At 43.5% G+C, this 27883-nt stretch overlaps 2 protein-coding genes across 2 annotated transcripts; one reads left to right on the forward strand and one right to left on the reverse strand.

The window, feature by feature from the left end:
* Positions 1–266: 266 nt before the first annotated feature.
* LOC134585303 (sodium-independent sulfate anion transporter-like) lies at positions 267–24671 on the reverse strand. Its single transcript, XM_063440723.1, has 19 exons — positions 24625–24671; positions 12452–12558; positions 10476–10728; positions 9637–9829; positions 8524–8609; positions 8359–8438; positions 8130–8272; positions 6954–7129; positions 6608–6680; positions 5228–5278; positions 4938–4998; positions 4806–4861; positions 4483–4623; positions 4091–4218; positions 3877–3976; positions 2949–3082; positions 2132–2198; positions 1203–1312; positions 267–900 (listed from the first exon to the last, which is right to left on the reverse strand). Exons 3-18 carry the CDS (start codon positions 10695–10697, stop codon positions 1245–1247), a joined length of 1779 nt encoding a protein of 592 aa, XP_063296793.1. The 5' UTR covers positions 10698–10728; positions 12452–12558; positions 24625–24671; the 3' UTR covers positions 267–900; positions 1203–1244.
* LOC134585307 (N-sulphoglucosamine sulphohydrolase-like) lies at positions 22674–27883 on the forward strand (the record flags this gene model as incomplete). Its single annotated transcript, XM_063440728.1, has 4 exons — positions 22674–22781; positions 24766–24926; positions 27323–27428; positions 27733–27883. Coding segments are annotated over exons 1-4 (506 nt in total), but the record flags the coding sequence as incomplete, so codon positions are not given.

The raw sequence follows: 27883 nt of genomic DNA on the forward strand, positions 1-27883 counted from the left end.
TGAAACAGGAAACTCATATAGTGCAATATTGGAGTAACTTATATTATAGCACTATCTATGGTGTTACAAATACACAGTGATCCCACTCACATGGGCCAGAGCCGCTCAGGATAGGCTCAAATCGCTTGAATATGTGTTATGCAATTCTGTTTAATACAACAACCAGCATCTTGGTGGCCGGCTAGCATTGATATCACAGGATAAGAACCTGGATGAACAGGAATACCCAGAGTAGAAAAAAAAAGAATCCAACAAACACAAATCCCTATACAACTATAAACATATTTATTGCACGTTGTGTTGATGAAAAGTGCAGCTGTGAATTTAGAAAATCAGTACTTGGATCAAGTTAGGAAGACAAAAAACACAAAAGGCAGAGGAAAAATGGACGGAGTGTTCTTGATTATCACCAGGAATTCAATACAGAGTCAAACAGGAAACTACCATTACTTATACGTAAACATCATCCAAAACTTTATCAAAGTGACTCTTCTTTTAACCTGGTATAAAATCCTTTCATGGAAACATTTGTCACACGGAGATGCAGTCAGTGATTCTTTTTGATCAATACTTGGGTTGTTCTCCCGTTAATTATATGTTTTACAATTCACCTGAATGCCACTTGTGTAAAGAAGAAATGGATTTGAACATGGTTAGACGTTTGCTCATCTTTGTCCATCATTTACCGGCTTGGTCGTAGCTTTGTGATCCAATACACACAGTTATTGCATTGTCTTATTTTAAGACTCTTGTCAATCAGCCAAACGTCTGACTCCTCACACAATCCTGGTGCTCCCCGTAGCGGAGCCACTGCTGGGAGTCGATTTTGGGTTTCATACTATCAGACCAGTCCCATTTATTCTTTAAGAATCTCCAATACTTCTCCTATGCCAAAAAAACCTGGAAAAAGAATGCAGACGGCATTAGAACTATGAAACACATACTTCGAAAAGAAACGAAACCAGATTCAGAATTTCCGTGCCGGTCAATCAAACCTAAATGTACATTTTCTTGCGAGTTCTGATGTCTTATCAATATGTCTGGTCAGAATAAGAGTTGGTTTATGAAACGTTTGTTTTCTTTCATTCATTTATCCCTTTTCTATGATCCACCTGCTAAATCAACATGGAGAATGCACATCTTCACTCCCAGATTCGAGTAATGTCAGTTTAGCTTATTATGTCCTAATGAATGCTATTTACCATGAGCTCTTCACTCTCTCCAGCTGAAGGTGGTGGGGAAACCTATTTTGAGGGTCCGATAACACCTTGAAGTAATGGCTCAGTGCTGTCTTCATCTTTTAACCGGTCTTCTATAACAAACATATTTCATGAAATCAATATATAGAATTAGTAGAGTGTTACCTTTTTATACAATAAGTTCACAAGTGCATGCTAAGACATTGGAAAAAGACAATGTAATATTTTTAAATTATCTGGAAAAAAACGCACTCCAATGTACCGGTATATAGAAAGCTCACAACTTTTTCACCATGAACACAATATGTCTAAGGGCTTATCTAGTTGGGAGTTAGGCGTTACTGATCTAAAACTCATCTTGAGAACACTGCAATTCTACTGTATCATTTAGTATCAGAATGGGAACGCACTTGCGGATACCAGAGGTGGGGCTTTGATTTTGACGGCATGCATGCAGAGTATCTGCACAATTTTCCAGACGGGATTTAGAACACCCTGCAAGTGCAGAACGCTTCACTAAAACCCTCCACAAGCACACACCGTGCCAGTAACATGGCTCCAACATGTGACCATAAAAGGGGCAATTGGGGCAAATTAACACCAAATATCTAACCCGTGACAAACACACGCATGCTACTATTCCGTGTACTGAATGTTCTGAGCATTGTCGGAATAATGTATTTTTCTTCCAATACTTCTGCTCTTTAAAAAGTGAACATCCAGCTCAACTGTTTGGGTTGAGGGGTTCTGTTGTGAATTTACTTTTGAGATGAATTCCGCCCAACTTAACATTACTGAACAATGACAAAAATATGGCAACACTGTAACAGAACACCACGCGTTCTAATAGGGTGACTTCCTACACAAATTACCCTCGATTGATGGTTTAAAAACAGAACAATACATTCATACTGTATCTAAGTCGAAGTTACCTGTTTTGCCCTGGAGATGATGAAAAGCTTTTAAATCAGCTGCCATTAGTTTCTGAAGAAGTGGTGGCTTAGAAAACAAAAACAAGATGAGAGGTGTGATAAGCAGGGCTTGTGTTTAGATGCGGTTTAAGATAAAAATCGGTCTCTATTGGCTTACATTCCCATAGGGGCCATCACAACCATCAGGTCATTAATACCATGGAACATACCTTTGGCTTATTAGCTCTGACTTACTGCAAGTCCATGGTTACTCAAGGAGAGGGGGTACCATTTCAGATTTCCTTCGGTGGACAGCCAGTGCACAAAATCGGATTATTCTACCTCCTGGCATAAATTCCTGCCTGCAGTCTGTACTTTGTATTTAAAAGGTTTCCAGTTTTGCCTTCTATGTCCCCCCCAACCCAGTACAATACTACGGATAGTGATGTGTAACAATTAGACCTGTATTTATTTATTTATTATCACTTGTAAACTTTTTTACATTCAAACTTTTCACATTTAACACACATGCATGAGTAAATCCTCATCTTTCTTCTCTTTAAACTGATAAAGATCCTGAAAGCCTAAATCGGTCTTATGTCACTGAATATATACAGAGTTACAATAAAAAGCCTTTTCACATCATACAAGATCTGATTTATTGTGTCTCGACTCTCTCCTCATTGGCTTCAGCCCGGTAAAAATCGAGGTTATATACATATACGATATTTATGAATGTCTGGAAACTGACAATAGGTTGGATTAAACATCAACAGCACTCACACATTTTCATAATCTCTCCATCGATAAATCTCCCTAATAAAATCTTATCACGTACCTGCAATCCTCGGATGGTCAAGCAGAGTCCCTGAGACTTGAATTCGTGCAGCAGGTCTCGAAGTCCCACCACAATCGTATAATCCACCATAGTGACTTGAGATAAATCGAGTGTTACCGAGCGTTGGGGTGACACTGAGAGAAGGAGACAGCAGCCATCAGCAACCGACTGAGATAGGGATTTAAATTGTAAAATTAACTCAAAGACGCCAAAACCCAAATGTAACTGGAGTACCATTACTCTGTGGATACGGGTCCAGTGCATTGATTATTAGGGGGTACCTTTTTATTGAAGTATTATGCTAAACCACAAAATCTGTATCCACATTTGGAAGCACCAGGACACAATGAAAAGCAAGTACAACAGAAAAAAAGGAAAGAAAAACAAACTAACATCACTTTTTTTAGTCCTGATCTATCCTGTATCAAACACTGCGTCCTTATTTATTTTCTCATTGCTCCCAAAGAGGAGAAGATCAGCCATGCAGATCAACACTGAGACAACTGGCAAGGTTGTATCAAGCATTATGCATAGAATCTCCAGGATACTGTAACTATCTATAAATAAAGAGACTCCATCTGATGGAACACACAGGGTCTCTCCTAAAAGCAGTGATTGGCTGAGAGGGCTCATACACTTCGTAGTCAATGCAGGCACCGCTGTAGAACATTATGGGATATTCCACACAGAGTCCTAGATGTTCATATGGAAAGTCCTGATCATTCTACATTTAAATCTCTAGAAATTAGATCATAACATCATCTCTCTCTGGAGACATTTGGAAACCTCCCTCATGTAACAACCAGCACCTGTGAAATGGTTGTATTTACAATGTTTTAATTAAATATGTAGAAGTTTAGCAACTAGAAGTGAGATCCCTTGAAACCTTCCCACGGAATTACAATATGATCAGTTACCACCTTCTCACCTGCTAGTGCTTTCTCATGTACCGTGTCTCGGACAAACTCCATGGCTGGGAAATACAGGCCGCTTGTCGGCTGCAGAACGAGACTCTCTGACTCAAAGACCTAGAAGGAAGACATGTCAAAGGAATAGAGAAATGATCAGGTTCCTCCCCAGTGCAAGGTCAAAGCATATAGAGCGGATTAGCGCACCCTGATCAGATATCACCAAGTGCTCACCTTGATTTGTGGCCGTGCAACTGGATAACATAGAATGACGATGGAGACCAGGATCCCAGCAAGAATCCCATACTGGATCTCCCAGAACGAAACAAGGAATGTTAGAAGGAAAGGCACCAAGTCTAGCCCTAAAAGAACATAAATAATCACCACACAGCAAAGCCTTATACAAAGTACCAGACTACGAGAATATTTACATTACCCTTTCTATTCCCTTTAAAAATCCTTGTACAAAGTACCAGACTACGAGAATATTTAGATTCCCTCTGGACTCCAAGCTTGGGCCACCTGTTATTTCAATATGTTTAAACCCATTAAATCAATGAAGCATTGCCTGTAGATGACAGTTTTTTCCCCACCCCATTCCATCCCTACAGAAAGTTTCTAGTTACTTTTTACGTTCCACAAGGTTTTGCAGATTCGCAGATCAAACATGGGCGCCACCGCGCAGATAATGACTGCAGCGAGAGCAGCCTTGGGGATGTAGAAGAAGAGAGGCGTGAGGTATCCAAGAGAGAGTAAAACCACCAGGCCTGAAAAGAGACGTGAGATTCCATCAATAATAGAATTACTGATGAGAAAGAAAAAATAAAAAGAATTTGAGAAGCAGTAATCAAGGAAACGGAATGTTTCTGCTGTCAAAATCAAAATCTGTAATAGTGTGTCATTTGTGGTTACATTCCCCTTTATAATATGAACGACTCACTAATCTCACCTGTAATCAGTCCTCCCGCTGGGGTACACACTCCAGTCTGGGAGTTAAGGGCCGTCCTAGACACAAAACATTCAGTCACTGCTTGCACGCTCGACATTGGGTGAGATTTGTTGATGGTCCAGGATTACTCACCTCCCAAAGCTTCCGGTAATTGGATACGAGGACAAGAAAGAGCCCAAGAAGTTGGTGAGGCCTGCAGGAAAATCAGAACGCAATTAGTTATTCAGAGCTTTGATATCAGGGAGCCTACTCTGGACTTTGCACCTAGAGGATCCCAGTGAAATGAATCCCCATAAAAAGCTATTGGGACAGAATCTAGGACACCACTTTAAGGGCGCTTACAAGTGAGATTGATCTAATTGTTCTAATCCAACAGCTATTTTTAACATATTTTCCCTTCCCCAAGCAGCATTTGATATTACCGATAGCGAGTAGCTCCTGGTTTGTGTTCACTCTGTAATTGTTCTGAGACGCTGCAAAAATAAAGACAATAATTTTAGATTACGATACGTCTTTAAAGAATCACAATATAAAGAAATGTCACTTTTACATATAAACTGCATTCTTTAGATCAGTTTTATCACTGAAAGATTGGGTCGTTAATTAATCTTCAACTTACAGTTTTCTAAAGAATTAATTCCGGGATAAAGTAGTAAAAATAACGCAATGGGAACATTTCATTAGTTTGTGACTTCTTCACTCTATAATCAATGTAAAAAGGAGAAAGGACAGGACTCATTTTTATTGTAAATTCTAAACAGTGAATTGAAAACCAAACTGGAAAATGTAAAACTACAATAGTCTACGTCTCACAATTCGTCTTCAGTTTATTTTAATTCACGGTTTAGTAAATTAGATGGGTGATTTTTGGTAAAATTCTGAAAAAAAAATAAAGGAAAAAAATAAAATATATATATATATATATCTATCTCGTGTGTATATCTAGTTATGGTCCAGAAAATGTTTTGTGAAACCAATAAATACACAGAGTATGCTGCATAATTCCTATTAACCCAATAAACACCAGGACACGGTTTCATTAATATGTACATGTATAGGTAGCATTCTGGCTTCAGGACCACAACCACTGTCAGGAGATTCACATGTTGATCAATGACTGTAAATACTTTACTTCTTCTAAACAAATCAATTGTTTGGACTCATATCGATCTACTGGCAATAAATGATCTATACATGCGCAGTAACACGCACACACGACTGATGGGTTGTATGCGTTCAGTCAACTGGGTGTCCAAAGCTATAAGCTCTCCAGGCGGCCTCTGGTGGCTATATGGGAATTGCAATTTTTTTTTCAAAGGTGGACAAAAGGCACATTGAAAAATTAGGTTCATACACTACTTAAAGGATTTTAAAAGCTCAAATTAAAAGAAACAAAGGTTATAAAGAAAAGCGAGGCTGCTGGTATGCTGATACTCTAGATTGGGGTATCTTGGGGTATATTTTATTTTTATTTTAAAGCACCAACATACTCCCCGGATTCTGGTCGCTCTGTCTTCTCTACAACCTAAACAGTATTGGAATAACCCAAAATTTCCAGCAGACAACGCAAAAGTATCCCCTATGGGGATAACATAGGCCATGGTGGGTTCGCTGTATAACTGGATGAGGCTCAGATTGCTCCTCCTTGCTCTCAGCACCTGATGTATGGTCACGATATTATATTCCCCAGAATTGCATTTTGGTCCCAAAAGTGACCCCAACATTTCTGGCATGGAATTATCCCACTGACTTCTAAGCAGCCCTAGTTAACACAAAAACTGCAGATTCTCCCCGGTTCTTACCAAACGCTCTTGCGATTGCGACACTTTCCAATAATGCCATCATGGGGACAACAAAAAGACCCGGTCCGATTTTCTGTAAAAAAATAAATAAATAAATAATGATTTGTAAAAGCATCAAATATAAACTAGATACATGGACAGCTGTGAATCTGCCCTCACATGTGCCAGAATTAGCAGGATTTACAGAGGGTACGAGACAGATTATGTTAGCATTAATCTAGTGAATGGGAGAATCAATATGGTAGAACACTGGCGCTCAATGACAACATATAAAGCCCTTGGCTAAGGTGAAAAAACCCGATGAATGCAATACCAGAAGACGCACACAGGACAGAAACCCACATACCTGCACCATCTCATTAAACGTGCGAGTTTCATTGGCTGTAGTCTCGGAGAACGGCGGCAACTGGAAGTGGGGGAGACCCTCTGCCGTCTTCCCAGTGAGAATAAATGGTTGTGACCCCAATACTTGGAAGGAATAAGCCACCAGTCCAGCAGCGATCACTATAACCGCGTTACGGGCTAGGGACGGGCAGAAGGGGATAGTTACTCATGGTCATATCAGCGTTACAGTAACTACTTATACTTTATATGATTTCTTTGCAGACTCCCAGGTCTTTACTGGAATAATTGTAGAAAGATTATGGTGTACAGAGTACCCTGCACTCACACTCCGCTGGCACCTCCTGCTCTTTAACCGAGGTAATGGAGGCAAGGAGTGAAGTCCTGGTAAACCGCAGGTAAGATTTCGAAAAGCCAATACAGGTTTGACTATTTAAAATGATTGGGTGCCATGGCACCATAACCACTATGGCAACATGCAGTGGTTATGGTACCAGATGTGTTCCTTTAAAAATAAAATGTAAAAAACGACAAAAAATAATCCTTAGATTTCAATTTGTAATAAATAAATTCCCAAGTTTACTGGAGAAGTTACTGGAGTGGACAGACCTCATGCTTAGCCAATCAGAATGCATTGAGGTTTCCAATATGCTGATTTTATTCCTGGGCAATGGGACAGTGACATAATGAACACAGTTACAGTAACCAGCAGGAAGGAAAGACTGTAAAAAGGAGGAATCACAACAGGCAGAGTTAAACTGCACAATGCTGCAAAACATTGTCATTTTATCTCAAAAATCGTGCAAAGCTGAGCACACAATCTAAATAATTCTTTAGATCAAAAGCTGTAAAATGAATGAACAATATACTTTTGGTGCGTGCAGTGTCCTTTTTAAAGCTTCTGTAGCATTTACAGAGTGAGGAAAAGAGTGGTTACAGTCTCCCTTCCCGAGAAAACACAGCAGAAAAGCTGCAGTGAATTGGGCTGAACTCATAACCAAACTTGCAAATTCAACTCCTTCCTGAATATTTCATTTAATCCAAAATGGCCAGAAGGTTTTGAGGTTTAATGACTTGATCTCTGTGATAATTGCCACACTCCCATTTTCCATGGTTTTTGAGGTGTGTGGTCACATACTCGGCTGCCCGTTATGCCCAGTGCTTCCCTTGCCACCATCACCTGTTGTGATGAACCAAACGATGAGGTTGCAGAGCCGGTAAAATCTTGGTATGTTGCGGTGCATTCTGGGAGAGGTGTCCTTCATCCATTTTAACAGAACAAGTATTACAATGCAGGATAGGCCCAGTAAGGCATCTCCAAGTCTGGCACAGAAAAAGACAAAGCAACCCCTGCGTTAAATGCCTCTTAGAAACGAAATCTCACCGTTGGAGTAAATGTATCTACTGACCTGGTACTTGGAAGTTTGCAGAATGTTTTGTAAACTTGCAGAACAAATTGACGAGGAATATCCTTCAGACCCAGCAGGTTCTGGCAAAGAACACGAGATTAGAAAGTCAAATTCACAACACAGCAATGAAAACAAATGGAAAACGTGGGACGCAGAGCTCCCTACCTTCACCTGGCTGAAGGCAATAGTGACGGCAGCGGCCGATGTAAACGCTTTGATGACTGGATAGGAAATGAAATCCAAGAGGAAGCCTGGATTCAATAAAATGGTGACAGATTAACCCAGTGTCGGTAGAGATCTATAGTATCTATGGAAACTGTGACTGGAACAGTTACAACCATATTTGACTCTGTAACTTTTGATAACACCATAAAGCCGGTACATGAGGGGTACTGTTATACTCGGGAGACTTCGCTGAACACAAATATTAGTGTTTCAAAACTGCAAAACGTATCGCAATAATTTTATCATTAGTGTAAGTGCCATCACTTTCACTGATGAGATCATCATTGTAATACATTTTACTGTTTTAAAACACTAATATTTGTGTTCAGCGAAGTCTCCAGAGTAAGACAGTACCCCTAATGTACAGGTTTTATGGTGTCTTGGAAAGTTACAGGGTTAAATATAGTGCTAGCAAATTAAATTCTCTGGACCTTCTGCCTGGGTGATCAGGCAGGTCCCGCAAATTGTAATTAATACTTAATTATGTAAAAATATTTCATATATTATATATATTTATTTTTCTATTAATATATAGGTATATATATTATGCATATACACACACACACACACACATATTTTTGTATATAGATATATTATTTCGTTCTAAGTGTATTTTGATATCAATATATATTAATATCAAAATACAGTTAGAACGAAATTACATATATATTTTAATTTTATTTTTCATTTTTAACGTATATATAAATTTAATTAAGATAATTATATGTGTATTTTGAGAGATATAGATATATATACATACATATTTATGTATATTATCTAAGTATATATTATTTCATTCTAAAACTGTGTTTTGACTTTATCTTACTTCATTTCATGCAGCAGAGGGACTGCCTGTCATTCCAGGCACTCCCCTTGCTGGCACTGCTATGGACAGCTATTTCGTCTATGTGATCGTGAGGTCCTCGCAATCTAGACACTTCGACCCCAGCCATTGCAAAGTCTAGCATTTTGTCATCTCTGCTATAAGGTGACACATTAACCCTCCAAGTGCCATTCTGCAATCTGTGGTTTGGGATAAAGACTGTGACTTACCAAAGTTTAAGAGCCCCATTGCTAGCTGTATGCAGCCAGACAGAAAAGATAGGAGAATGGCCAAAGAGACATCTTCATATGTATAGAGAGATACCAGCAAGGAGATGATAGCCGTGGGACCAAGTGTCACATCTTTAGACGTCCCCAAGACACAATATACAAAGCAGCCAACAAACGAGGAATAAAGTCCGTACTGCCAAGAGAAAAAATGGCGTCAAAGTTTTTCGCCATGTGGATTCAAAAACACAACGTCAGCGTATTGGGGACAAACACATAAAGCAACAACTGTTCTAATAAGAGGATTTAGTAACACTATGGCCTACATTACAATCCGGCATCAGGAACCGATCTATAATGGGATCTGAATTTTGGACACTTTTTTAAACTGCTAATGACTTGTTAATCTTGTGATGTTGAGCTCAAAAGGCCTAAACACAAGGTTAAAGAGTTACACATCAGTGACTTGAAGTCATCATGGTGCCTGTATGTGCAGCTTTTCAGTTTTAAATGCTGCACATCCGGAGATGAACCCTTCTGCTGACACAGGTGTAACTCCACCTCTGACAAGGTCATTGGGGGTCATTAACTAGCCCGGAAGAATTCTGGGCAAAGCTGGAGCCTGATTCCAGCATACACAACATGCTGGCGCCAGACGGCCAATGGCGGCACAGCTCCAAGTCTGCACTCCCCAATCTCTAACCCAGTCCGGTGAGGGGGAGTGATGGATTATATGTATTTTTCCCTAGTTATATTTTAGTAAATCTTTATTTCTTCTTTCAGAGGTCCCTTATTGAATAAAATTGAAATCTTCCCTGACACCTTTAAACAATTAAACTTACCTGCACAGGAAGTCCTGCCACGTCTGCATAGGCCAGAGCCTGCGGCACCACAGTTAGCCCCACAGACAATCCTGCGATAACATCTACCTGCAGCCACTGCAAGGTATACCGTGGCAACCAACCAAGAATGGGCAGCTTCTTCTTTAACGTTTCATAAGAGCAACACCTGGAGCAGATACCAAGTGACCGTCTCCGACCCTCCTGGATATTCGACCACTCCATGGCAGCACTGGAAACCTAAACCATTATCAGCCTAGGTAAGAGGGCGATATAATGTGTTATCACATGTTCTCAGACAGAATTATGTTACAGGTGATATATACACAATGCACATTCTAGGAAATTAACAGACAATACAAACAAACACACAGTGGGAAAGTCAGACCACACAGTCCTTCAGTAGGATTCCATCACGGCTGCGGCTGTCGTCAACAGGAGAATTGACATTGTCCATTATATAAATTCAGTGACATTCCCGGTACACATAAATAATAAAACACCAGAGCTACTTTATTTCCAGGACCACAAAAATATGGAGACAAAATCTGAACATGCACGTTCCGGCTTCCGATTTGGAGACTTCCCAAATCTTATACGTTGAGAAAACGGTCAATATTTAGAACATTGAGGTTGGTCGAGGAAACATTGGCCTCCAAGGCCACCTTTTTAGTAATAAGTGACCATGGCTATAATGTGCAATCCCATTTATCTCCTACTGTAAAGCCTTAAATTGTACATATTAACAAGCGATGGTTGCAGAAAAGTCCCTTTAATATTCAACTCACAACGAAATCCTCGTTCTCTAGAGGGTGGGTGACGGGGACCTGATCATCAACAAGACATCATGACCGATGAATGGGGGAGCATTGGGTTTTCAACAGCTTTTATACAGACTATACAATTCATGTTTTAACAGTTTGCGGTAAACAAAAAATAATAATACTCCTATGAATTTTCCACTAAAATCACGTTATCTGAAAATGCATCATATCATAGAGCTTAAAACCATATCCCTAACAGATCAATGGTATCTCCATAACGAACTACACATTTTGCCGATTTTCAGACTAGGGGCAGCCATCTTGAAACTCTGATTTCCCAAACTAAGCATATTATAGACAGTCACTGGTAAGTATAGCCAAGAGGCAATAGTCCATGGAATTATTGAATTGAGTGGATTTGCAGGGTAATTAATTATAGAACGATAGATGCCAAATGACATGTGCTCACAGGGAGTTCAGATTACTTACAAATTATTATTATTTTTTTATTTATTTTTTTTACACATTAAGGCAGCTAAACAGTTTTAAAGCTTATCGTTACAAGAGAAACGCCATACATATGCATTTTTTAATTCTCCCCCCTATCCATTTGTGTAACTTGGGCTGCATTGTATTGGGCATTAGACAAAGACGTCCATAAGATGTTCATTTACTCTTAGCCTGCGCTGTGCGTTCTGTTTGAGATTGTTTGGCAATGTATCAGGAACCCGGCAGGTCATACAATAACATCCTGCAATCCGTTACGTCACGCAGAAGCTGGTTTATCAAGTTACAAGATTCTCAAATAAACTGGGAAGAATGTTTATTACAAATACCCAACAGGCATTACGGAGGATGGATACACATTTACCTATTAAACTTTACAAACACGTTCTGTGAATTTAGTGGTAGAATAACATAACATCTTTGTTGTCAGTCTGTGGTATTTCAGGAAATCAGGGCGTGCGTAAATAAATGGCAATGCATCAGTTCAGTTACATAAACAAGAAGAATGCGGAAAGATAAAAAAACAACAAAAAAAAAACAACGTAAAAAAGTCATGGTTAATGCCAATTTTTACCCTCCTTTCAACGAAGTCCACATTACAGAACATGAGAGGGGCTGATGGTATAAAAACTTACAGCAGTAAAACCCAATGTATGTGTTTGAGCGTTTCTGTTCTGATATAAATATATGTATTAAAACGTGACTTACATATAATGTGCGTAATATTCTCTCCCATGTCTGTCTCACAGCCAATCGTATGAAGATGGCAGCACAGTCAATCAGCCTGTGATTCCAGCTGATCGGCCAGTGAATTCCTGAAATAATAAATGTTTGGATTCCCGTTAAGCTCGTACAGAATTACTATAAATTCTCGACTGTACACCAAGTATAACAGGACAACGACCTGAGACCATACACCATGGACACCGTGCGCGGCTCCCATAACATAGCGCAGAGTCAGACATCGACATTAGCAACAGGAAAAGTCCAAGACAGGCTAGCGGCCAACTCATAGGGCATCACAGCCCAGCCAACGTGGGTTCACAATCACCAACGGTCACGAGCTACAATGCCATATCTGTACTAACTTTTGTGACGTCATCAAGAAAACATTAAATATATTTTATTGTTGTGTGTTTAAAAATACATTTAGGCTGCCAGTGGCATACCGTGCAAATCCTCACAACTCCCATGATGCCATGCATGCTGGCCTTTGATAAGGGGAGCACACACACCAGGAGTAAAGGCGGATTGTAAATGTATGCTCACTGACAAACACACACTCCCCATGCCAAATATGGGGAAATTAGCTCTCAACCACCACCAGTGCCACGTTCTACAGACACAGGTTTATTTGTTACATTATGAAAGTTTGAGTGTGAAATTCCATTTGTTCTGCTTATATTATTAATGAAAGCAGCGTAAGAAACAGACCGACCGTTGATTACTGGCATCGAGCCCCTCCGGGCAGGAACTCATCTCAGGAAACAATATGTCCATTTATGTCTCCTCAGTCACTCAGACAGAAATATAAACCGTTGTGTTTTTGCGTGAAGCTATAAGCCACTAATTAAATATTTAGCTGACTAACTTGGCCAAATGGCGGGTTTTACGGTCTATCTTGCGGTTTCAGTTTGGAGATCGGAGTGATATCTCAGCAGATAGAGAGCTGTGGAACCTCTTCCTGTTAGTTTGAGAAGTTAATTTGGGATGAAAAGTATTGGTTTCCTATCCACCCATTGAACTGGTAGTGCCGACACCATGAACTCTGACATATCTATGCTGTAGGCATGTTCCATGAATTGTTCTGTCCCTCCACTGTGTGACTGGCAGCTACTCTAACTGGGCCCCAGTGCGCCAGGTAATGAATTCTGGGTGTCCGGGCAGTGAAAGTAGGTATACACTGGTCACACAGTAGTTAGTCAGTCAGTGGTCACACAATAGGCAGTCAGTCACTGGCCACACAGTAGGCAGTCAGTCACTGGCCACACAGTAGGCAGTCAGTCACTGGCCACACAGTAGGCAGTCAGTCACTGGTCACACAGTAGGCAGTCAGTCACTGGTCACACAGTAGGCAGGCAGGCATACAGTGGTCACACGGTAGGCAGGCAGGCAGTCAGTGGTCACACAGTAGGCAGGCAGCCAGTGGTCACACAGTAGGCAGGCAGCCAGTGGTCACACAGTAGGCAGGCAGCCAGTGGTCACACAGTAGGCAGGCAGCCAGTGGTCACACAGTAGGCAGGCAGCCAGTGGTCACACAGTAGGCAGGCAGCCAGTGGTCACACAGTAGGCAGGCAGCCAGTGGTCACACAGTAGGCAGGCAGCCAGTGGTCACACAGTAGGCAGGCAGCCAGTGGTCACACAGTAGGCAGGCAGCCAGTGGTCACACAGTAGGCAGGCAGTCACTGGTCACAGAGTAGGCAGGCAGGCAGTGGTCACACAGTAGGCAGGCAGGCAGTGGTCACACAGTAGGCAGGCAGGCAGTGGTCACACAGTAGGCAGGCAGGCAGTGGTCACACAGTAGGCAGGCACTGGTCACACAGTAGGCAGGTAGGCACTGGTCACACAGTAGGCAGGTAGGCACTGGTCACACAGTAGGCAGGCAGTCAGTGGTCACACAGTAGGCAGGCAGTCACTGGTCACACAGTAGGCAGGCAGTGGTCACACAGTAGGCAGGCAGTCACTGGTCACACAGTAGGCAGGCAGTGGTCACACAGTAGGCAGGCAGTGGTCACACAGTAGGCAGGCAGTGGTCACACAGTAGGCAGGCAGTGGTCACACAGTGGTCACACAGTAGGCGGGCAGTCACTGGTCACACAGTAAGCAGTCAGTGACTGGTCACACAGAAAGCAGTCAGTGACTGGTCACACAGAAAGCAGTCAGTGACTGGTCACACAGAAAGCAGTCAGTGACTGGTCACACAGTAGGCAGTCAGTCACAGGTCACACAGTAGGCAGGCAGTCACAGGTCACACAGTAGGCAGGCAGTCACTGGTCACACAGTAGGCAGGCAGTCACTGGTCACACAGTAGGCAGGCAGTCACTGGTCACACAGTAGGCAGGCAGTCACTGGTCACACAGTAGGCAGGCAAAACTTTTTTTAGATACATAAATGAGAAAAGAAAAGTAAAACAAGGATTAGTTAGATTAAAAACAAAAGAAGGAAGGTATGTAGATGAGGATAAAGGTCTAGCTGACTGCCTCAATGAATATTTTTGTTCGGTATTTACAGATGAAAATGAAGGAAAGGGACCTCAGTTAAGAAAAAGGATAAATGAGTAATTTATTACACGTGAGTTTACAGAGGAAGAGGTTCTATTTCAACTCTCAAAAGTAAAGACAAATAAGTCAATGGGACCTGATGGAATACACCCAAAGCTATTAAAAGAGCTTAGTGGTGTACTAGCAAAACCATTAACAGATTCATTTAACCAATCATTGATAACAGGAGTAGTCCCAGAAGATTGGAAGTTAGCGAATGTTGTGCCCATTCACAAGAAAAGTAATAGGGAGGAGTCGGGCAACTATAGGCCAGTAAGCCTTACTTCAGTAGTGGGGAAAGTGATGGAAACCATGTTAAAGGATAGGATTGTTGAACATCTAAAAACACATGTATTTCAAGATCAGAGGCAACATGGGTTTACTTCAGGGAGATCATGCCAAACTAATCTTATTGATTTTTTTGATTGGGTAACTAAAATTATAGATCAGGGTGGTGCAGTAGACATTGCTTACCTCGATTTCAGTAAGGCTTTTGACACTGTTGCACATAGAAGGCTTATCAATAAACTACAATCTTTGAGTTTGGATTCCAATATTGTTGAATGGGTAAGGCAGTGGCTGAGTGACAGGCAACAGAGGGTTGTAGTCAATGGAGTATATTCGAAGCTTGGGCTTGTCACCAGTGGGGTACCTCAGGGATCTGTACTTGGACCCATTCTCTTTAATATTTTTATTAGTGATATTGCAGAAGGTCTTAATGGTAAGGTGTGTCTTTTTGCGGATGATACTAAGATATGTAACAGGGTTGATGTTCCAGGAGGGATAAGCCAAATGGAAAATGATTTAGGTAAACTAGAAAAATGGTCAGAGTTGTGGCAACTGACATTTAATGTGGATAAGTGCAAGATAATGCATCTTGGACGTAAAAACCCAAGGGCAGAGTACAGAATATTTGATAGAGTCCTAACCTCAACATCTGAGGAAAGGGATTTAGGGGTGATTATTTCTGAGGACTTAAAGGGAAACTCCAGTGCCAGAAAAACGATCCGTTTTTCTGGCACTGGAGGGTCCCTCTCCCTCCCACCCACCAATCCCCGGTTACTGAAGGGGTGAAAACCCCTTCAGTCACTTACCAGGGGCAGCGACAGGTCCCACGTCGCTGCTTCCTCCTCCCCCGCCGCTCCTCCTTCTGGTTACGTCGGCCGGTGGGCGAGACTGATCTCGCCCGCCGGCCGAGGAGACCTAATGCGCATGCGCGGCAATGCCGCGCATGCGCATTAGCGCACCCCATAGGAAAGCATTGAAAATGAATTTCAATGCTTCCCTATGGGGAATAGAGCGACGCTGGAGGTCCTCACACAGCGTGAGGACGTCCAGCGACGCTCTAGCACAGAAAACCTGTGCTATGAAGCAGGAAGTGTCCTCTAGTGGCTGTCTAATAGACAGCCACTAGGGGAGGACTTAACCCTGCAAGGTAAATATTGCAGTTTTAAAAAAACTGCAATAATTACACTTGCAGGGTTAAGGGTAGTGGGAGTTGGCACCCAGACCACTCCAATGAGCTGAAGTGGTCTGGGTGCCTGGAGTGTCCCTTTAAAGGTAGGCAGACAATGTAATAGAGCAGCAGGAAATGCTAGCAGAATGCTTGGTTGTATAGGGAGAGGTATTAGCAGTAGAAAGAGGGAAGTGCTCATGCCATTGTACAGAACACTGGTGAGACCTCACTTGGAGTACTGTACACAGTACTGGAGACCCTATCTTCAGAAGGATATTGATACCTTAGAGAGAGTTCAAAGAAGGGCTACTAAACTGGTTCATGGATTGCAGGATAAAACTTACCAGGAAAGGTTAAAGGATCTTAACATGTATAGCATGGAGGAAAGACGAGACAGGGGGGATATGATAGAAACATTTAAATACATAAAGCGAATCAACACAGTAAAGGAGGAGACTATATTTAAAAGAAGAAAAACTACCACAACAAGAGGACATAGTCTTAAATTAGAGGGACAAAGGTTTAAAAATAATATCAGGAAGTATTACTTTACTGAGAGGGTAGTGGATGCATGGAACAGCCTTCCAGCTGAAGTGGTAGAGGTTAACACAGTAAAGGAGTTTAAGCATGCGTGGGATAGGCATAAGGCTATCCTAACTATAAGATAATGCCAGGGACTAATGAAAGTATTTAGAAAACTGGGCAGACTAGATGGTCCGAATGGTTCTTATCTGCCGTCACATTCTATGTTTCTATGGTCACACAGTAGGCAGGCAGTGACTGGTCACACAGTAGGCAGTCAGTGACTGGTCACACAGTAGGCAGTCAGTGACTGGTCACACAGTAGGCAGTCAGTGACTGGTCACACAGTAGGCAGTCAGTGACTGGTCACACAGTAGGCAGGCAGTGGTCACACAGTAGGCAGGCAGTCACTGGTCACACAGTAGGCAGGCAGTCACTGGTCACACAGTAGGCAGGCAGTGGTCACACAGTAGGCAGGCAGTGGTCACACAGTAGGCAGGCAGTCACTGGTCACACAGTAGGCAGGCAGTCACTGGTCACACAGTAGGAAGGTAGTGGTCACACAGTAGGCAGACAGTCACTGGTCACACAGTAGGCAGGCAGTCACAGGTCACACAGTAGGCAGGCACAGGTCACACAGTAGGCAGGCAGTCACTGGTCACACAGTAGGCAGGCAGTCACTGGTCACACAGTAGGCAGTCAGTCACTGGTCACACAGTAGGCAGTCAGTCACTGGTCACACAGTAGGCAGTCAGTCACTGGTCACACAGTGGTCACACAGTAGGCAGGCAGTCACTGGTCACACAGTAGGCAGGCAGTCACTGGTCACACAGTAGGCAGTCACTGGTCACACAGTAGGCAGTCACAGGTCACACAGTAGGCAGTCACAGGTCACACAGTAGGCAGTCACTGGTCACACAGTAGGCAGTCACTGGTCACACAGTAGGCAGTCACTGGTCACACAGTAGGCAGTCACTGGTCACACAGTAGGCAGGCAGTTGTCACACAGTAGGCAGTCAGTCACTGGTCACACAGTAGGCAGTCAGTCACTGGTCACACAGTAGGCAGTCAGTCACTGGTCACACAGTAGGCAGTCAGTCACTGGTCACACAGTAGGCAGTCAGTCACTGGTCACACAGTAGGCAGTCAGTCACTGGTCACACAGTAGGCAGTCAGTCACTGGTCACACAGTAGGCAGTCAGTCACTGGTCACACAGTAGGCAGTCAGTCACAGGTCACACAGTAGGCAGGCAGTCACTGGTCACACAGTAGGCAGGCAGTCACTGGTCACACAGTAGGCAGGCAGTCACTGGTCACACAGTGGTCACACAGTAGGCAGGCAGTCACTGGTCACACAGTAGGCAGACAGTCACTGGTCACACAGTAGGCAGGTAGTCACAGGTCACACAGTAAAACATAAAAACATAGAATGTGATGGCAGATAAGAACCATTCGGCCCATCTAGTCTGCCCAGTTTTCTAAATACTTTCATTAGTCCCTGGCCTTATCTTATACAGGGAGTGCAGAATTATTAGGCAAGTTGTATTTTTGAGGATTCATTTTTTTTTTTGTAATTCTTTATTTTTGTTGCGCAGGTGGTTACAGAAATATTGACGAACGCCACAACAGCGTATACGTGCAAATCAACGACTTAAAACAGTGGCAGCGCTACATGCGCATTTTTAGATTTTTAGGTACAGGCTTATCTATACGCCATAGATGCGTTCCTAGATGCGTATACATGCTTAGTAATGGCGTGAGAGTATGTATGGTTTAAAACATAACTGGTTAGACCTTTTCGCTTTAAACAAAACTAGTGGGGTGTTACGTTGCTACATATTACGATCATATAGTAGTAATAACAGTAGTATGGTTATCATATCATGAGGAAAAACAAGTGAACAAGACATTATGCTAGCAGAGCTGTACTGTATATAAAGAGTAAACTTGGGAGCAAATCGAGCATACACAAAATAGTGATACTGTATAAAACTGGCATTATAATTATGGGTATTGGAGTCACTAGCTTAATAGGGACTTTACTGATCAATGATCTGCGTCCAGTCAGCCAATACCCAAGTCTGGGAAACCGAGACCTGGAACATGGGGGTTCAGTAAGGCGATCTTGACTGCACTGGGTGTGAGTCCCTCTCCGGTTTGTTTTCTCTCCATGTTCTTTGGTGCTGTGGCGTGGTGTGCCGATGGGGTCTGTTTCCAGGCGTACCAGGGGTGCAGCCCGCGGGAGAGTCGTGCGGGTGAGTGCCCTTTAGTGGAGAGCGCTTGTGTGACTGTCCCTGTAGTGGATACTTGGTTTAGGTTAGGTCGAGGTTGGTCTTGGTGCATTTTGCCTTTTGGGTGCTTTTTTCTTCCCCCTCCCTGGGCATATTTGTTCTGCTTATACAGGGTTTTTCCATGGTGTGCTTTGTACGCCCTGAGGGAGTATGGCGGTTTCTGCAGCTGGCCAGGTTTGGCCGCTCTCGTGGGACCTAGTGGTCTTTTCGGCAGGGCGCACATGGTAGCGCTACTGTGCCCAGCCTCGTGTTCAGTGCTTGCTGCTTGCTGCAACCTGTGGGGTTCCCCCTGTTGTTGTCTGCCCCCGGGAGGTGAGTATCCCTGCTGTACCTGCTTTGTTTGTTGTGCTTTGTGTCGGAGCTTTCGCCAGAATCTTTTGAACAGGTCGTCCAGACGCTGTTCCAGCGTTGTGTGCTGCTCGTCTGCCTCCGCCTCTTGGTCAGCTGCCGCCATCTTGGTCTCTGTGGCTCGACCGAGTGTGCAGCGCTGGCCGACCAGTAGCGAGGTGTGGATGCGTGCGGTTGCTGTTCGGCGACCGGGATAACCCCCACCGGTCGGGGGTGGGGGAAGTACTTCGCTGTGGTCCCTGTTACTATTGATATGCCCGGAGAGCGTCCGTCTCTCCGTGGCTCAGTCCCATGAAGGCCGCAAGCCTCGTCGTGTCAGGTCGGCTGTGCAGGGGATTACAAGAGGTACCATACGATTCGGTAGCCTACCCTGATTACGGGTACCGAGGTCTGCAGTCTGTGGGAGTCAGTGTGCCCCGTTTTTTGTCCCCAGACGTGGGAGCTCTTGCTGGGCACGTCTGGGCTGCTTGCCTGCTTGGCTCCGCCCCCTTGAGGATTCATTTTATTATTGAACAACAACCATGTTCTCAATGAACCCAAAAAAACTCATTAATATCAAAGCTGAATATTTTTGGTCACTGGTCACACAGTAGGTAGGCAGTCACTCGTCACACAGTAGGTAGGCAGTCACTCGTCACACAGTAGGCAGGCAGGCAGTGGTCACACAGTAGGCAGGCAGGCAGTGGTCACACAGTAGGCAGGCAGTCACTGGTCACACAGTAGGCAGGCAGTCACTGGTCACACAGTAGGCAGGCAGTCACTGGTCACACAGTAGGCAGGCAGTCACTGGTCACACAGTAGGCAGGCAGTGGTCACACAGTAGGCAGGCAGTGGTCACACAGTAGGCAGGCAGTGGTCACACAGTAGGCAGTCAGTCACTGGTCACACAGTAGGCAGTCAGTCACTGGTCACACAGTAGGCAGTCAGTCACTGGTCACACAGTAGGCAGTCAGTCACTGGTCACACAGTAGGCAGTCACTGGTCACACAGTAGGCAGTCACTGGTCACACAGTAGGCAGTCACTGGTCACACAGTAGGCAGTCAGTGGTCACACAGTAGGCAGTCAGTGGTCACACAGTAGGCAGGCAGTCAGTGGTCACACAGTAGGCAGGCAGTCACTGGTCACACAGTAGGTAGGCAGTCACTGGTCACACAGTAGGTAGGCAGTCACTGGTCACACAGTAGGCAGTCACTGGTCACACAGTAGGCAGTCACTGGTCACACAGTAGGCAGGCAGTGGTCACACAGTAGGCAGGCAGTGGTCACACAGTAGGCAGGCAGTGGTCACACAGTAGGCAGGCAGTCACTGGTCACACAGTAGGCAGTCAGTCACTGGTCACACAGTAGGTAGGCAGTCACTGGTCACACAGTAGGCAGGCAGTCACTGGTCACACAGTAGGCAGGCAGTGGTCACACAGTAGGCAGGCAGTGGTCACACAGTAGGCAGGCAGTGGTCACACAGTAGGCAGTCAGTCACTGGTCACACAGTAGGTAGGCAGTCACTGGTCACACAGTAGGTAGGCAGGCAGTGGTCACACAGTAGGCAGGCAGGGGTCACACAGTAGGCAGTCAGGCAGTGGTCACACAGTAGGCAGGCAGTCACTGGTCACACAGTAGGCAGGCAGTCACTGGTCACACAGTAAGCAGGCAGTCACTGGTCACACAGTAGGCAGGCAGTCACTGGTCACACAGTAGGCAGGCAGTCACTGGTCACACAGTAGGCAGTCAGTGGTCACACAGTAGGCAGGCAGTCACTGGTCACACAGTAGGCAGGCAGTCACTGGTCACACAGTAGGCAGTCAGTGGTCACACAGTAGGCAGTCACTGGTCACACAGTAGGCAGTCACTGGTCACACAGTAGGCAGTCACTGGTCACACAGTAGGCAGGCAGTCACTGGTCACACAGTAGGCAGGCAGTCACTGGTCACACAGTAGGCAGTCACTGGTCACACAGTAGGCAGGCAGTGGTCACACAGTAGGCAGGCAGTGGTCACACAGTAGGCAGTCACTGGTCACACAGTAGGCAGGCAGTGGTCACACAGTAGGCAGTCACTGGTCACACAGTAGGCAGGCAGTGGTCACACAGTAGGCAGGCAGTGGTCACACAGTAGGCAGGCAGTGGTCACACAGTAGGCAGTCACTGGTCACACAGTAGGCAGTCACTGGTCACACAGTAGGCAGTCACTGGTCACACAGTAGGCAGGCACTGGTCACACAGTAGGCAGGCACTGGTCACACAGTAGGCAGGCAGTCACTGGTCACACAGTAGGCAGTCACAGGTCACACAGTAGGCAGTCACAGGTCACACAGTAGGCAGTCACTGGTCACACAGTAGGCAGTCACAGGTCACACAGTAGGCAGTCACAGGTCACACAGTAGGCAGTCACTGGTCACACAGTAGGCAGTCACAGGTCACACAGTAGGCAGTCACAGGTCACACAGTAGGCAGTCACAGGTCACACAGTAGGCAGTCACTGGTCACACAGTAGGCAGTCACAGGTCACACAGTAGTCAGTCACAGGTCACACAGTAGGCAGTCACTGGTCACACAGTAGGCAGTCACAGGTCACACAGTAGTCAGTCACAGGTCACACAGTAGTCAGTCACAGGTCACACAGTAGGCAGTCACAGGGCACACAGTAGGCAGTCACAGGTCACACAGTAGGCAGTCACAGGTCACACAGTAGGCAGTCACAGGTCACACAGTAGGCAGTCACAGGGCACACAGTAGGCAGGCACTGGTCACACAGTAGGCAGTCACAGGTCACACAGTAGGCAGGCACTGGTCACACAGTAAGTAGGTAGGCAGGCAGTAACGGTATACAGGTCACACGGAAGGTAGGTAGGTAGTTAGTTAGTTAGTTACAGACAGTAGGTAGGCAGGCAGTCAGTCAGTCAGTAACGGTATACAGGTCACACGGTAGGTCCCCCCCCCTCGGTCACTTACCTGCTCCAGCTGCCGGTACCGATGGGTTTGCCAGGAGGGGCGGGGCTTTCTCTCATGTGACAGGAGGCGTGGCTACGTGTGAGGGGGAGGGGTTAGATTCCGGAAGTATTGCTGGGTGAAGCAGCCATGGGATCCCCAGCCTGGTACTGGCTGCTGTCTGCCCTCTGTGCCCCCAGTGTGCAGAGCCAGGCCAGGAATGTGCTGGTTATTATAGGTGAGATTAATAAATAATAATAATAATAATATATCCTAATACAGAGCCAGGCCAGGAATGTGCTGCTTATTATAGGTGAGATTAATAAATAATAATAATAATAATATATCCTAATACAGAGCCAGGCCAGGAATGTGCTGCTTATTATAGGTGAGATTAATAAATAATAATAATAATAATATATCCTAATACAGAGCCAGGCCAGGAATGTGCTGCTTATTATAGGTGAGATTAATAAATAATAATAATAATAATAATATATCCTAATACAGAGCCAGGCCAGGAATGTGCTGCTTATTATAGGTGAGATTAATAAATAATAATAATAATAATAATAATATATCCTAATACAGAGCCAGGCCAGGAATGTGCTGCTTATTATAGGTGAGATTAATAAATAATAATAATAATAATAATATATCCTAATACAGAGCCAGGCCAGGAATGTGCTGCTTATTATAGGTGAGATTAATAAATAATAATAATAATAATAATATATCCTAATACAGAGCCAGGCCAGGAATGTGCTGCTTATTATAGGTGAGATTAATAAATAATAATAATAATATATCCTAATACAGAGCCAGGCCAGGAATGTGCTGCTTATTATTGGTGAGATATTAATAATAATTATAATAATAATAATATATCGTAATACAGAGCCAGGCCAGAAATGTGCTGCTTATTATTGGTGAGATTAATAATTAATAATAATAATAATATATCCTAATACAGAGCCAGGCCAGGAATGTGCTGCTTATTATAGGTGAGATTAATAAATAATAATAATAATAATAATATATCCTAATACAGAGCCAGGCCAGGAATGTGCTGCTTATTATTGGTGAGATTAATAAATAATAATAATAATATATCCTAATACAGAGCCAGGGCAGGAATGTACTCATTGTTATAGGTGAGAATAATATTAATAATATTAATAATAGAATATATCCTAATACAGAGCCAGGGCAGGAATGTGCTGGTTATTATTGGTGATAATAATAATAATAATATCCTAATACAGAGCCAGGGCAGGAATGTGCTGGTTATTATTGATGAGATATTAATAATAATATTAATAATAATAGTATATCCTAATACAGAGCCAGGGCAGGATTGTACTCATTGTTATATGTGAGAATAATAATAATAAATAAAAATAATAATATATCCTAATACAGAGCCAGGCCAGGAATGTGCTGGTTATTATTTGTGAGATATTATTAATAATAATAATAATATCCTAATACAGAGGATGAGAGGTATGTGTCCAGATTAGGAGGAGGTGAGAGGTACGTGTCTTGATGTCTGTGTGTTAGGAGGAGGTCAGAGGTAGATGTCATGATGTCTGTGTATTAGGATGAGGTAGGTGTCCTGATGTCTGTGTATTAGGAGGGGGTGAGAGGTAAGTGTCCTGATGTCTGTGTATTAGGAGAGGGTGATAGGTAAGTGTCCTGATTAGGAGGGGGTGAGAGGTATGTGTCCTGATGTCTGTGTATTAGGAGGGGATGAGAGGTAAGTGTCCTGATTAGGAGGGGGTGAGAGGTAAGTGTCCTGATTAGGAGGGAGTGAGAGGTAAGTGTCCTGATTAGGAGGGAATGAGAGGTAAGTGTCCTGATTAGGAGGGGATGAGAGGTAAGTGTCCTGATTAGGAGGGGGAGTGTTCTGATTAGGAGGGGCTGAGAGGTATGTGTCCTGATTAGGAGTGGGTGAAAGGTGTACATAAAATAATGATAAAGTAACAGATCACCATATTATTGCTCTCTAAGGTCGATGACATGTCAGGGCTGCCATGATAATGAAGGGGTTAATGATGTTAGTAATTATGAGAGCATGTTACCTTCACATCCTGTGCTCCTCTTTCCTGCAGTAAATGATCCTGTATTGGGGGTATTTCAATCCTGTCTTTTTGGAGGGGTGGGATTTGTAACCCAGTGGGTGGGGCTTACTTTTAACCCTTTCCTCCCTCTCTCCCTTGCAGGTGACGATGCTGGCTTTGAGACTGACGTCTATAATAACACTGCCATTAACACCCCCCACCTGCGACAGCTGGCTCAGAAAAGCCTGATCTTCAAAAACGCCTTCACCTCTGTCAGCAGCTGCTCTCCCAGCCGGTCTGCAATACTGACCGGCCTGCCACAGGTACTGCTGCATGAATCGAAAGCTCTGCCCTGATGGATGTAGTATTCATACGCTGTCAGAGGGCAGTTCGGGGGTATCCCTGCCTACAATGATTGCTTCCCCTTCTGTGCCATGTGAATAGTACATACAGTGCGGCAGCACCTTTCATGTTCAGCCCATCACCCTTGTGAAGTGGACTGGGTCCAGGAGAACAGTGTGGTCCTGACAGCCCTAGGCTTGGACTGGAAACTCTGCAAATTAGCTGGTGATCCAGTGGAATTGTAGACTAGAAAAACAAATTCAAAATGTACACAAAACTAGCTGATCTTGTAAAGTCTCCAAATCAGCTAAAGTCTGAGCTTCACTAATTTTACCTACATTTTGCGATTCAGTTGGTTTTCATATAATCCCGTCAGATCGGGTTACTTTCTGAATGTGCCACATCGCTTTATGTCCTTATGATGAAAGTGACCCGTTCGCTGATCCTTGCAAGATTACATGAAGTGATCCTTGGAGCGAATTCACACAGCTTGGCATTGCTCAATGTGTCTTTGTTTTTTTAAATCAATCAACAATTTTCTATTTCTGTCTTATAGAAACGTTATAGTCACTTTTTACATGTTGGTGTTTTTTTTTTTAGGATTTTATTTAAAGTTCCCAGTGTTTTCTATACACCCCAAATCAGATAGATGATTTAACCAAGGACTATTTATCCCATCCAGAATTTTATTCCATGCAGAATTAACTAAATAGGAAACTGGGGAATTGGCAAGGAAATTACCAATCTGAGGCCAAAGTAGCAGAATTAGAGAAAACCAAAAACCCAATCTATTTCTCCAGTTCGGATATTTTGGTCTGCAGTTTGCAGTTCGTCATAATTCACATTATATTAAACTAAACTTGTATTCTCAGCCCAGCGCTCTGTACTCCAGAACCAGATCTTTGTAGAATGTCTGTGAGTGATGGGCAAGGAATATGAAGGCCAGATTTAATTTCTTTAGAGAAATTCATTTTAAAATCTTTCTACAAAGTTTGTACCTTGCATGAGCATTGATGTATTCTATGGTTATATTCCTACTTGCATCCAAGGGGTTAAAACTGTAAGTTAAAAAAATCTTTTGAAAAGTTCTGTATTCGGTATAATGGGCCAATAGTGTGATTTCGCAATCCGTGGTCCCCTGACCTTCTCTGCTCGCTCTCTGTAAAACCACAATCATGCTGTAAATAGAATCATGTTATTCATAAGATGTGCTAACATTTCGCAATCGCTATAGATTTCCGGCTAGCGCCGCTGGTCGAAGGCTTGGCCGTGATATCAGATCTTAACAGTGAAACAGATTGGTCGCTATCGCAGTTCTGTGGTTGCACGAATTGTCTTCTGAGATCTGATAAATAGCCACGAGATTAATTCCTTCCTGTAACAAGCAGTTATTAGAAGCTTTCAGGCTCTTGGTCCAAGGATTGCACGCATGCAGCGTTATTTACTAAAAAGAGAATTTAAAGTGAATTTCACATTTAAGGCCAGAGTAGCAAACATGAAAGCAAAGCTGACTTCCAGTTTAACAACCCTGACAGTCTAATTCAATTAGCAAATCCAAGAAACTTTGGGAGAGACACCCATGCTGAGCAAAAATAAAATCGACTGGGTTATTCACAGAACTTACCAAATGTATTAACACTGGGGCCTAAATAGCCACGATCTGACTTGGCTCAGGTGGAGAATTTTTCCTGATCTGATTTTCTGGCTCTGTTTTATCATTTAGAATTAAGTCACAAATGTTCAAGTTTTTTGTAAAACCCTGAAAGAATCACCTCTGTTTATCAACTGTGCCCCTCTTAAAGGAACCATTGAATCACCATTAAAGCGGGCAGTAGTGGTTATGGTGCCAGGAATGCTCTGTCAATCCACCACCTTGAATATATAAGTAGTCAAACTGTTTGGTAATCTGGGGTCTCGTTGGTGCCTGTCTCATTGCGGTCTCTTTGGCTGAGAATGTCAGTTGATCTCTCTCCAGCAACAGCTAAGCCCTGTAGTTAGGTAGCGGTACCCAGAGGCCTCCTGGTGAGAAGCCAAACTATTACCAAATGGTATGACTTCTAACAAGCCTGAAAAAGGTTTGACTGCTTATATTGGGCGGACACCAGAGGGCTGTAGTGATTATGGTACTTGGGGGTCTAACTTTAAAACCGGGAGGAAGAAAGCAGGAGTTGATTGGCAATGTGGAATGTCACTGAGAGCTCATTTAATGATGGATGCAGGAGTCCGGAAACAAGTGTTATAAAATCAGGACTGTTCTTCCAGGTTTAGAACTATTGGCAGTTATGACGTTTGACATAGACTTTGTGGACCGTTTAAACCTTTACTGTTCCTCTTGTATAGGAACCTGCTATAGCTTTATCCCTCCATGTCTCTACAGCATCAAAATGGCATGTACGGCCTGCACCAGGATATGCACCACTTTAACTCGTTTGATGACGTGAGGAGTTTACCCGGGCTGCTCAGACAGGCTGGCATCCGCACAGGTACTGACTATCCCTCTGGTGATAACGCCACATCAGTCTTTCCCAAGGCAGCTTTATCTGATTGGCGTTACAGTGCTACCTAGGCCATCAGTATGAAGTCAGTTCTAGTGCAAAGTGGAAAGCTTGTTTCAAAGCCTTGGCTCAGCTTCTCTGGTGATTTTCTGCAGGCGTAGTATTATATTTTATAACAGGACAATATATTCTGCTTAACTTGTGGTGCTGCAGACATTCTGTGAAATCAGGGGATTGGAAGACATGTTTCCACTCCCCATTGTGTTCTGATTAATCTGTGGTTTCACTGCAGGAATTATTGGGAAGAAACACGTGGGTCCAGAATCAGTTTATCCGTTCGACTTCGCGTACACGGAGGAGAACAGTTCGGTCCTACAGGTTGGGCGAAACATCACGCGGATCAAGTTGTTGGTCCGGAAATTTCTGAATAGCAAAGACCAAAG

Source organism: Pelobates fuscus, unplaced genomic scaffold, assembly GCF_036172605.1.
Source record: "Pelobates fuscus isolate aPelFus1 unplaced genomic scaffold, aPelFus1.pri H_1, whole genome shotgun sequence".
Lineage (NCBI taxonomy): Eukaryota > Metazoa > Chordata > Amphibia > Anura > Pelobatidae > Pelobates > Pelobates fuscus.